Below are 12,487 nucleotides of genomic sequence, written 5' to 3' on the forward strand. Positions count from 1 at the left end.
ACTAATAGCATGCTAAGATCCACTTTTCGGATGTTATATTTGAACGAGGACAACGTGAAGCTTTTTTCACGTTACTAGGAACAGAACTCCATACCTTTGGACCCATATACCTGAGCGAGTGCTTTCCAAAGGAGACTGTGTTGAATCTGGGTATAGTGAAGTCATGATTGCGCAGTTCATACTTAATTGCAGGCTGTTCAAAGAGAGTGCTAATGCATGATGGGCACATGTTGTTTTTAACTTTATACATGAGAATAGCTATGTCCTGTAGTCGCCGGTTGTGTAGAGTAGATAGCCCAGCCATAGATAGTAATTGACCATAGAACGAATGTTTATCACAATATATAGCCCTAAGTGCTCTTTCCTGGATACGCTCTAGTCGTCTAGAATCACTAGCACGGCAAAAATGCCATATAAGATGACAGTAGGTTAAATACGGGAGAACAGCTGCCTTATATAACTGTAACTTAGTTTTTGTGGGTATAAGGTTCCTGAGCCTCATGAGAACGCCTACCCGCTGGGCGCTTTTCTTAGAGATAGTACTTATATGTTCATCAAAACGAAGATTGTTATCAATACAGACACCTAATAGCTTGAGACATTCAGTGGATCTGACTTCATGATTGTCAATCATAATACTGTCCATAGACTTCCTTCCGCAACCAAGTGCCATTGTCTGGTACTTGTCCAAATTTCCCTTTAGTAAATTAGCTCTGTACCATGAAGATGCTGACTCAGCGCAAACAGCAAGATCATCATGCACATCAGAGAGGGTGCTGTGAACGACATAAAACTGGTGGTCATCTGCATACATATTCATGTTCGCATCAACAGTATAAGTCAAATCGTTTTGGAAGATGTTCCAGATGAGAGGTCCAAATGCAGATCCCTGTGGGCATCCCCTGGTCACCCTCTGCCACTCGCTCATAGTTGTTAAAAGTTTTACAAGATAAATAAATACGTACGGAACGGATTAACCTTTACCAATCAGTCCAAAAAATGCTGCTCGAGTCCCATGTACATTTCCCTACTTTGTGATTCGACAAGCATCACCACTGAGATCAACTATATATTGTTTACCCCGAACATATGGGCAACAGACGAAGAACCCAGACGACCGAGATAACTGGAAATCATGAGGAACTGTAGTCGAATTCGTATGCGGTTTACTCCAATTCATCCGCTCAATACAGATTTTACCAGTTATTTCACAGTACAATCGCAGAGTATTAATGTACAACATTAAAAAGCTAAATTCTGATCTGGCTACGATTTCTACAATAGTTATGTTCATGGTTCTGAGTTATTTTCTACGATATTGTAGAAGTTCCTCAGGAATTTTCCTTTCATCAAATTTGATGTCCTTAAATATGCTGGCATCCACTCTTCCTCCTTCTTCCGCTTTTTTGATGACCCTCATCATGAAATCAATAAAACTTTGGGTTGTGAGTACCCACTCGGTACAAAAAGGTAAATTGCAACTTTCTGCAAAGTAATTAGACACAGGCATTCCCCATCTCTTCCTAAAATTCATCTCAAACTCGGAATGCGTTGACGTATCAACAGGATTCTTCATGATAACAAACAGTACTGCAGTCTTATATTTGTATTTGACTTCGTCCTTTTCAATATCTCTCTGTACGTCTGTGATTTGGTTCTTACAACTACTGCTTGTGTCCTGTTGGGTGAAACCAATTTTAACAAATTTAAGGTCTTCTTTAAATTTGTCACTGAAGAGGTTAACATTTAGGACGATTCCATATGCATACGGGGAATATTTTTCTCGCCTCACAATCTCCTCTCTGCTTTTGTCGCTGTTCAAATGCTTAATTAATGCATTACCATTGTTGCCGGACCAAAACCATTTCACGAACCCCTTATCTTTCAGAAGTTGGGCATACTTGTCGTTGTTTGCCATAGTTTTGACTCACAATTAATTTAAGACTGAAGAGGTTTTCATTTCATACCAACGAGTTTTACCCTAAGAGTGGAGATTTATGCAAAAATCGTATGATTCTTGAATCACTCAGCAAAATCTCTTGAATCAATATGTCAGTATCATATCAAACAAGGGGCTCACCCGACCACAAAGGTCACGTTGCGTGGGTGTTTTCCATTCGCCACTTTATAAATGATGCCTGGGGCAACACCTATGATCACAACCTGAATATTATCCAAGCTGTGCAAAATTTTGCGGCCCGTATCGTTAGCAAAACAATTAAGGATTTGCAGTGGCTACCAGTAATACAGCATCTCTTCTACCGCTTTTAAACGTATGACTGGGTGTGTACCATATTCATTATTTTCTAAATATGTTCAAAGAGCTACAACCAGTTGCAAAAATGTTGAGACACTCCCACGAAGAAACGACCTTTCTTGCTTCAAATCGCTCCTGGTCATAGGTCTGTGAAATATAATACTGACCTGTCTCCCATTCAAAGTTGTTCCTCCAAGTTTTGATTATGGTCTTGTACTGCTAGCAACTTTGATACATAACGAGCTGCACGGTCTTAGCAACCAAAAAAACCCCTCAGTATCCAGCTGAGATAGCTGAGTAAAAGTCAGATATCTCAGCTGGATACCCAGTAGCTTGCAACATTCCCTATTCCCTTAATCTCTGATCGTATTTCGTATCTAATATGATGGAGGCGTCAATTTCACGCAATCATGTCATCATCCTGGGGCGACAAATAAAATTAATTAAAAATGCGATATCAAACAAAATGTCCGGAAAAAATAATTCAGTGCCTTCTAAAAAGAACATTTTAAAGTCTGCGGTCGATTTCATTGCCAACGTGTTATATATCCTAGAAGCGATCAGGCATAATAGGACTTCTACCTGGGTGAACCAGAAAGGATATAGAACAACAGCCTAACTTTTTTTCGGCTACGGGTCGAAATGCTAAATGTGTTATATATCCTAGAAGCGCTCAGGCATAATAACATCATGCCAGGACTACTACCTGGGTGAACCAGAAAGGATATAGAACAACAGCCTAATTTATTTTTTTTTGGCTACGGATCGAAATGCTAAACGTGCTATATATCCTAGAAGCGCTCAGGCATAAGAACATCATGCCAGGACTTCTACCTGGGTGAACCAGAAAGGATATACAACAACAGCCTAATTTTTTTTTCGGCTACGGGTCGAAACGTTAAACGTGTTATATATCCCAGAAGCGCTCAGGCATAATAACATCATGCCAGGACTTCTACCTGGGTGAACCAGAAAGGATATAGAACAACAGCCTAATTTTTTTTTTCGGCTACGAGTCGAAACGCTAAACGTGTTATATATCCCAGAAGCGCTCAGGCATAATAACATCATGCCAGGACTTCTACCTAGGTGAACCAGAGAGGATATAGAACAACAGCCTAAATTTTTTTTTTCGGCTACGGGTCGAAATGCCAAACGTGTTATATATCCTAGAAGCGCTCAGGCATAATAATAACATGCCAGGACTTCTACCTGGGTGAACCAGAAAGGATATAGAACAACTGCCAAAATTCTTTTTTTCGGCTACGGATCGAAATGCTAAACGTGTTATATATCCTAGAAGCGCTCAGGCATAATAATAACATGCCAGGACTTCTACCTGGATGAACCAGAAAGGATATAGAACAACAGCCTAATTTTTTTTTTTTCGGCTACGAGTCGAAACGCTAAACGTGTTATATATCCCAGAAGCGCTCAGGCATAATAACATCATGCCAGGACTTCTACCTAGGTGAACCAGAGAGGATATAGAACAACAGCCTAAATTTTTTTTTTCGGCTACGGGTCGAAATGCCAAACGTGTTATATATCCTAGAAGCGCTCAGGCATAATAATAACATGCCAGGACTTCTACCTGGGTGAACCAGAAAGGATATAGAACAACTGCCTAAATTCTTTTTTTCGGCTACGGATCGAAATGCTAAACGTGTTATATATCCTAGAAGCGCTCAGGCATAATAATAACATGCCAGGACTTCTACCTGGATGAACCAGAAAGGATATAGAACAACTGCCTAAATTTTTTTTTACGGCTACGGGTTGAAATGCTAAACGTCTTATATATCCTAGAAGCGCTCAGGCATAATAATATCATGCCAGGACTTCTACCTGGATGAACCAGAAAGGATATAGAACAACTGCCTAAATTTTTTTTTTTTTACGGCTACGGGTTGAAACGCTAAACGTGTTATATATCCTAGAAGCGCTCAGGCATAATTATATCATGCCAGGACTTCTACCTGGATGAACCAGAAAGGATATAGAACAACTGCCTAAATTGTTTTTTTCGGCTACGGGTCGAAATGCTAAACGTTTTATATATCCTAGAAGCGCTCAGGCATAATAATATGCCAGGACTTCTACCTGGATGAACCAGAAAGGATATAGAACAACTACCTATTTTTTTTTTTTACGGCTACGGGTTGAAATGCTAAACGTGTTATATTTCCTAGAAGCGCTCAGGCATAATAATATGCCAGGACTTCTACCTGGATGAACCAGAAAGGATATAGAACAACTGCCTAAATTTTTTTTTACGGCTACGGGTCGAAATGCTAAACGTGTTATATATCCTAGAAGCGCTCAGGCATAATAATATGCCAGGACTTCTACCTGGATGAACCAGAAAGGATATAGAACAACTGCCTTTTTTTTCTACGCGTCGAAGTTCTAAACGTGTTATTCTTAGAAGCGCTCAGGCTTAATAATATGCCAGGTTTCCAGCGACTGATTTTAGCTGATTTTGCGGTGCGCAAGAATGGATAATTTACCCGACTTGTAAACAGATATTTCCTTCAGCCGATTGTGTCTCATGCAGGAGAATGCCATGTCTGCGTTGTTTTGTTTCTACTGAAGTTTTATCAAAGAAAGCTTAAGCGAAAATAGGGAGATCGCAATTTATACTCTTACGAACTATAAATTAGGGCTGACCTGGAAGACGCGTTGAATTGTGCCGCCATCCTTCAAAATATAATCTGGCTGCGTTTCAGGAGACAATTTCCTCTTCCATCCAGATTTACTTGGTATATGTGTTTGCAAGAATCTTCAGACAAAGAATTGGGTATACACTGATTCGAATGGCTTGGCGATACTAAGTGCTTAAGTCTACTTACCGATTACAACATGTTTTGGAAGTATTGAGAAGCGCGCCAAACGAGGTTGTCACAGCGTTCTCGAGCGAACACGGAGCGACCTGGATTGATCAAATTACTATTACATGCAGCTATCATGCCAGTGATTTCTCCTTTCGTCGCATAGTGAATAGTTTGTGAGCACATCCTCGACTCTCGAAACATTTGTCTTGCGCCGCTATAGAAGTTGCTTCTCCCGCGAACCATAGGTAGATTTCCCGCTTAACATAATGTTTGATAATTTATGCAAAAGTTGACCTCGTGAAAGTCAGCAGTGCATTAATCGACTCAAAAATAAACAGACTTCCTACAGAGTTTTGAACACGGTTTTTAATTAAAGTACGTTACGAGCGCTGCGGTAGTTGACCGCAAAAGTGTTACGGTGATGGATACTCAACTGGATGATTACGTCACTTCATAGCAACCAGACGGTACGAATTTTTTAACTTCCGGAGCGCTGAGGCTCGTAGTGGGGGTGGAGAGGGGATCACAAACACAAGATCATGGACAGGCCATTTAGGCCAAAATACGTTACAGTGTCTCCAGTACTTTTGCAACTGGTTGCAGCATCACTAAGCGTACCACGAGGACCTCCCAGATGTTACATATTCCTCTGTACAAACCACCACATGACGAAGAACCTTTTATTTCAGAACAGTTAAACTTTGGAATTCACTGGACCCTGCCCTTAAGCAACCTCGTTCTCAGGGTTCTCTCCGACCCGTCCCTGCAAAGCGAGAGAGAGAGATGGGTAGGAGAGAGAACCTGGGAACGAGGTTGGCCCTCAAGCTGAAGAGACCGTAAAGCACTTCAAGAGTTAAGAATCGAGTCTGAGAATCGAGCGCAGAAATTCTATACTGATGATGCGTCTTTACCCAGATCTGGGTAGTGCTTCTGATTGGTCGTGCTGCGTGGGAAATTTGATTCAACCAATCAGAAGCACTACCCAGATCTGGGAAGGGACACGTCATCAGTATGGAATTTCTGCGCTCGTTTCTTAGACGTCATTTGGCGGGGAAACCAGTGGTAGCGTCACCAAATGTCTGCTGTCTTTTCAGGCTAACATAACATAGGCGTTGTATGGGAGTTTCTCGCTCCGAGTAATGGGTTCCTGACCAACCCCGGCGGTATATATATTTTGGATTATACCAAGTAAGTGTCGGGGAGGGGGGCCAAAGGCCGCAGGTGTGGTCTAAAATAATTGGGCTATTACGAGATACTCCTGGAGATATTGCTCTTTTGGTTCATGATATGTTTCGATAGTGTCACCTCACTGAACTACGTTATTTTGGGCAAACAGTAGGGGATAAAACTAAACCTTAGTTTTTTTTTTTGACCCAGACCTTCAGATAAGGGGGGACGGTCATGCAGACCCTGAGATAAGGGGGGGGGGGGGGGGCAGTTTCAAAAAAAATTTTTCGGCCCATCGGGCCTCAGCCTGTGGTATTAAAAAAGGGGGTGCGGGCCCCCCGCGCCCCTCCCCTGGATCCGCCAATGTTTTTTCAACAAGAGAATAGTTCAGCTGGGCCAATATAGGACCTTGGATTTAATAGGTGCGGTTATTATACAATACCTTTTTCCAAGTGTCGCCTTGGGGAAATAGCTTGGGTTGGGCCGGTTCTCTGGGATTTGATCACTTTCACGGTTTGCGGTTACGCGGCGATCAAACTCAAACTGCCCATGGGAAGAAAAACTCGAACCCGGTTTCACGGTGAAAGGCGTTGCAAACAGTAAAAAGTGGCTGAATCGTGAAACGTTTTCGATCATTTTAGAATTAATTTTAAATACACAGTCAGTTTTTATTTACTGAGCAACAGAGAACATAAGGCCGCTTGTTTAAAGATAGTACTTTTTCCAAAAACTATTTCAAACGTTTTTCACTTAGTTGCATCCGTTATAGGAATAACTGAACGAGGGTGACTTTTATAACTTCCTTAAATTTTAATTAAACACCTGTTATTTAATTTTTGCCTTCTTAGAATTTCTGCATGCGAGTAACTGTTGAACCGTTTCTACTCATGTAAAAACTGATCTTAAAAAGCAGAAATAGAGCGGAATACTAGTGATATATTCGTATTTTTTCCGCAAAACGTCATTGTTTTTTATTATTTTTAATGATTTGGGAAGGATTACATTATTAACAGTGTTTTGAAAAAGCTCCTTGGTCGTTTTTTTGTAATTAAAATTGGAGCATCGGTGTTATTTTTGCTGGAACAGAGAAGTCTTCTGTAGACGTATTTAAGGCAGGAAGAAGGTCCTGTAAAAATCGAAATAATCTGATTCATATCGCGCGCTTCGTTTCACTGATTCACTGTTCTTGAAAGTTTATGAAAACTAGGAAAAATTTGCATAACAAGTGCTTCGGAACAGCTGTAAAATCGTTGATCTTTTGCCGAACCAGTTAGAATCCCTTACTGACTTTTTTGCGAAAACTTATCCAGGAAAAATAATTAAGCCTTTTTTCCAGTGAAAATAAGGATTTCGTTTCCTGTTTCAGTCAAACTTTGATTGTCAGATAAAACTTTCGTTTTCGAAATAGTGCGTTGCAGTAAATGGACATCTGGCGATTTTTGGCCCTTTGTGATCAAATGCTCAAACGCCATTGGCGCAGAAGTTACCTTGGAAGAATATTAAAACAAATCAGGAGAAAGAGCCGATTCGGGCAAGTTCCTTGACTTCATGATTTTTTTATTTTATTTTGCCGGGACGAAATAGTTATATGAAGAATGTTGTGACCTAGAGATGCTCTATTGTAGCTCAGAAATTTTTTTATTTCTTAAGAGTTTCGTATCCTTGACAAGAAACAGAAAGGCAGTAGAGTTTACACGTTGCTGATTGTTGAATAAATTCTCTATACCCTAAGTATTTGTACCCCACGTGTACGTCACCATGCACTACAACAGCCAAATTACTAACCGCCATCTTGGATTTATGTTGGTAATAAGTTAGCTGAGTACTTTATAAACTTTTCCGGAGGAGGCGGACAAATAATGGTCATGAAGAGGTCTTCTGATTCAGAGACGCTTACGAAACCTAAGCGAATTCGTTCTCAAAGGGAATTCGACGATAACGGTGTGCGAGATCGATTGTCTTCCCCGGATAGTGCGCGGGATAGTGGCTCCCCGATTCGTCGAAGTTCTTCTTTGACAAGAAAGCTCGATGTTAGGACGTATAAGCGCAGCTCGAACGTAAATGTGCGAACCGAAAATAATTATCAAAATCCGCGAAAAAGAACCGACCGAGAGTCGGAACATCAAATTCGACTCTCAAACCTTGCCAGCCATATTGGAGATCAGTCAATGAAACAGGAAATATTCCACGAGTTCAAGAAGTTCGGGAGCGGTGAGATGACCGTGCATTTGTTTGGACGGGATGACGACCGTTATGGAGTTGTCTGCTTTCGAAACATCGACGATGCTCGAGAAGCAAAGCGTGCTATTGAACGCCGTGGACGTCTTATGCTGTTTGACCGTGTAGTTATTGTAGATTATGATTTTCAAGAAAGGACGTCACGACGGAGTTATAGCCCTAACGAGTACCCGCAGAACTACAGCCGATCGCTATCCCCTCCACGCAGAACTCAACGAAATAACCAGCAGTTTGATCTTGACCGGAATCGGGGAGATAACGACCGTAGAAACTACAGAACTGGTGGTTCTTATGGACAACAAAGTCAAATTCGGCCTGCTGAGTACATTCCCCCGGAAGACGATCCGAAAGCCACCCGTACGCTATTTGTGGGAAATTTGGAAACGAGCATTTCTAGCCAAGAATTGCGTCGTGCCTTTGAGCGGTTCGGAGTAGTTTTGGACGTGGATATTAAACGGCCAGCTCGCGGACAAGGGAATACATACGCATTTGTGAAGTTTGCAGACCTTGATGTTGCTGCTAAGGCGAGGGTTGAAATGCAAGGAGAAACAATCGGTCGTAACCGCGTAAAAATCGGCTACGGGAAAAGTCAACAAACCACCCGGTTATGGGTGGGTGGGTTAGGGCAGTGGACGTCGATTGTTGAGTTGGAACGCGAATTTGACCGCTTTGGAGCTATCAGACAGATCGATTATGAAAAGGGCGACGACCATGCTTACATTTTGTACGATAGTTTGGATGCTGCTTCTGTGGCCGCTCGAGAAATGCGTGGATTTCCACTCGGCGGCCGCGACCGTCGATTAAAGATTGATTTCGCTGATAAAGACCATTTACAAGACCCTCGTCTTCGACAACCACCGAGTCCTCCGAGGAGTCGTATCAACAACGTGGATGGCAGAGTTGACGATGATTTGTTTTCGGTAGAGAGGACCTACGAAAGTGATCGAATGTACGACCGCAAGCGTGATCCGTCACCGTACCGCCGCGAATCACACCCTGGGAACGAAAGTGAATTCAGAAACTGGCGTGAGGAAGGTAATTCCTATAAACCTGATTTGGGTCGACAACATGATCTACCTCCCCAGCGGTCTTATAACAGTTCTAACAGCTGGCCAAGGGATGAGCATAATGTGCGCATTGATGAGTCTGACAACTGGGAAAAGCGATCTCAGGACAGAAATTCACGAGGACAACGCTACAGACAGAGGGCACCTCCAGTGGATAATTACCAGCCAATTGACCATTCACCTTTACCACCGAGAGAAGTTGACAACAACAGGACTCGAAAGCGCAGGCCGCCTTCCCCTTTACGGACCAAAGATTACAGGGACCATGGTAGTCCCCCTAAACGCCGTCGAAGCCCAAGAACTAGATCTCCCTCTCCAAATCATGCCAACCACTCGCGTCCAACCTCACCTTCAGATTCACTTCGTTCAGGTTCTTTGGATAATCGCTTCAGTCGGTCCCGTCATGGTGATAGTTTGAATACTGGTAATGGTGATGAGAGGAAACGATCCAATTCAGCTGATGATAATGAGAATAAGAATTCTAGCATCAAGGAAGATTCTGTGAAAGATGTGCAAACAAATGAGTTACCAAGGCAAGAAAATGAGATCTCTAACTCAGCGGGAACAGAAACCTTACAAGACCTGGTTAAAAGATTTGCTGTTGCTTGGCGTGGGGCACTAATTTTAAAGAATAGTGCTTTTCCTGTTCGCATGCATTTCATTGGTGGAAATCCTGAAGTTGCTGACTCACTGCTTCGTTCAGATGGTTCTTCTGTTTCCCAGAGTTCTATTTTGCGGATTACTCAGCGTCTGCGTTTGGACCAACCAAAACTGGAAGAAGTTACCCGGAGGATCAACACAGCTGGTGCAAGTGGTCATTGCTTGCTACTTGCTTTGCCGGGTGTGCAAACACCACTACCTGAAGACCCAAATTCTGAGGAAGCCCTGCAGCATCGACCGTTGAGGAATCTTATGACATATCTCAAGCAGAAACAAGCTGCTGCTGTAGTTAATCTTCCTGTAATACCTGGAAACCCTGCTACAACAAAGGATGATGTTGGCGTCTTACATGCATTTCCTCCCTGCCAATTTTCACATGAGCATTTGATGCGCATTGCACCTCATTTGTCTCCTGAACCATCGAAGGAAGATCATCTGGTTATTCTTGTTATCCGCGGCAGTGGCTAAGAATCAGTTTGTACATGGAGTGGAAAAGTTTACATGTTGTCTTGTTTTAGTGCTGCTTCATCAATAGAGAACTGGCTAGAGTTTTTCTGAATAAACTTGTGCAATGTCCTGTTGTTTTTCACTGGAACTTGAAAGATATCATAATGCATCTTTATCTCTTTATGGCTGCTGTTCAGGCTTCATGTTATCATCAAGTTTTTGCTCTTCAAGTCTGGTCTTCATTTATGCAACATCAAGTCAGCCCAGCAAAGCAAGACTTAATTCTGTTTTTATCAGTTTATTGCTGCATTTATTTTCACAAGTTTCAAATGGAGATATTTTTTCCTTAAAGTAATGGAACTGTGAACTTTAAATACATATTTGCGATATTGTCTGCACTTAAGTGTTGTGAAAAGATTTCAACTGTGAATTTTACTTTCCTCGTGTTGATGTCGAAGCAATGCACTAATCAAGTTTGTAATCAGTTTGTTTCTTTGGTCACCTTAACTGATTGACGGTTGACTTTCATCTTGTCTACTGAGTGAATCAATCAACAGTTTGATGCTAGTAACAAGCCAAAGTAGAAAGTTTTTTTCTTTAATAAGTCACAGTTGAAGTCATTATCACAAGAAAGGCATTTGCATTCCAGTCTCTGAAGCAGCGAGAAGCATATTAATCACTAATCATCTTAAACCAAGTTTGAGTCCAAAGAAAGTTTCTTTTTATTATATACATAGTAGTGTATAATCGTACTTACCTCTAACGGTAAAGGTTTCCATTGTTAAAGAAGGAAAGCATAATAGCTTGACAGTCTATACAGTCGTAAAAGTTTGAAATCATTGTTTAGTAGGTTTAGTATGTTTATAACCAGTGTAGTGGTAACGTGAAATTGTAGTGAAGTAAGGCTGTAACCTCTTCACATCCATGTTCATTTGGAATGAAGGTGAAAGGTGTTGCCTCATTGCTTCCAGTGTCCTTGGCGTATTCACATACTTTTTAATTCCAGACTGTAACATTAGGTGGAAATACGTTGTTCATTAAACTGATTGTGAATGATAAAGATGTCTGGTTCAATCTTGCAGCTGGCATGAAATTGCGAGACATAATGGCTTTTGCACCATTTTTGTGGAACATCATAGATATTGCCTTTCATCGTGAATTCAACAGTTCTCTTGAATTTGATTTTTTTCGTGGAAGTGACACATACTACAGCTGCTGTTGGATTCTTCATCAGCTTCTCTGTTTATCTGATGACGAGGATAATGCTACAGTTTGATATATGGCAATATTTATTTTTGCTACTTCTGTAAAGTGGAGTATTTGCCATTAGCCGTCTCTTCAATACATGTACATCATCATGAAATGATAGTTCACCTGGCATTTATTCCCTACAACGTCGAGCTCTTTACAAGCAGTTATCACCCACCAATCAAATAGAAAATTTGCTTGGATTCAAGTTGGTTACCACATGTACTTCTTGAGAAATGCTGTCAAATCCACTAATCAACAGAGTCTCCTGACTATAAAAAAGTTAAAAGTGCCTGGATATTGCATTGATATTAGCAGGCCTGATATTCTGGGGTAAAATTACTTGAAAATTGTACAGAATACCTGTATAAGAATTGTGTTTTAAGCAAAAAAGGTCTTTCTACAAGCTTACTTCAGACTCTTGTCATATGATCCATCTATGGGTTATCCAAGGTTGTTCATGGTTTAGGCAAATGGTAAGAAAAATTCAGGACTGGTTAATTTCCTTATGTTTACCATTTGCACAAATCAGTTCCTTTTAACAACAAGTGGCTGCGGAAGCCAGACAT

The 12,487-nt window shown here is 41.3% G+C and overlaps 2 protein-coding genes across 2 annotated transcripts; one reads left to right on the forward strand and one right to left on the reverse strand.

Annotated features, from left to right (window-relative positions):
• Positions 1-930: 930 nt before the first annotated feature.
• Positions 931-1,923, reverse strand: LOC140949255 (uncharacterized). Its single transcript, XM_073398479.1, has one exon. The coding sequence runs from the start codon at positions 1,916-1,918 to the stop codon at positions 1,304-1,306; it is 615 nt and encodes a 204-aa protein (XP_073254580.1). The 5' UTR covers positions 1,919-1,923; the 3' UTR covers positions 931-1,303.
• Positions 1,924-8,032: 6,109 nt separating this feature from the next.
• On the forward strand, positions 8,033-11,730 carry LOC140947272 (RNA-binding protein 15-like). Its single transcript, XM_073396330.1, has one exon. The coding sequence runs from the start codon at positions 8,118-8,120 to the stop codon at positions 10,689-10,691; it is 2,574 nt and encodes an 857-aa protein (XP_073252431.1). The 5' UTR covers positions 8,033-8,117; the 3' UTR covers positions 10,692-11,730.
• Positions 11,731-12,487: the final 757 nt, after the last annotated feature.

The sequence above is a fragment of the Porites lutea genome, chromosome 9 (genome assembly GCF_958299795.1).
Source record: "Porites lutea chromosome 9, jaPorLute2.1, whole genome shotgun sequence".
Lineage (NCBI taxonomy): Eukaryota > Metazoa > Cnidaria > Anthozoa > Scleractinia > Poritidae > Porites > Porites lutea.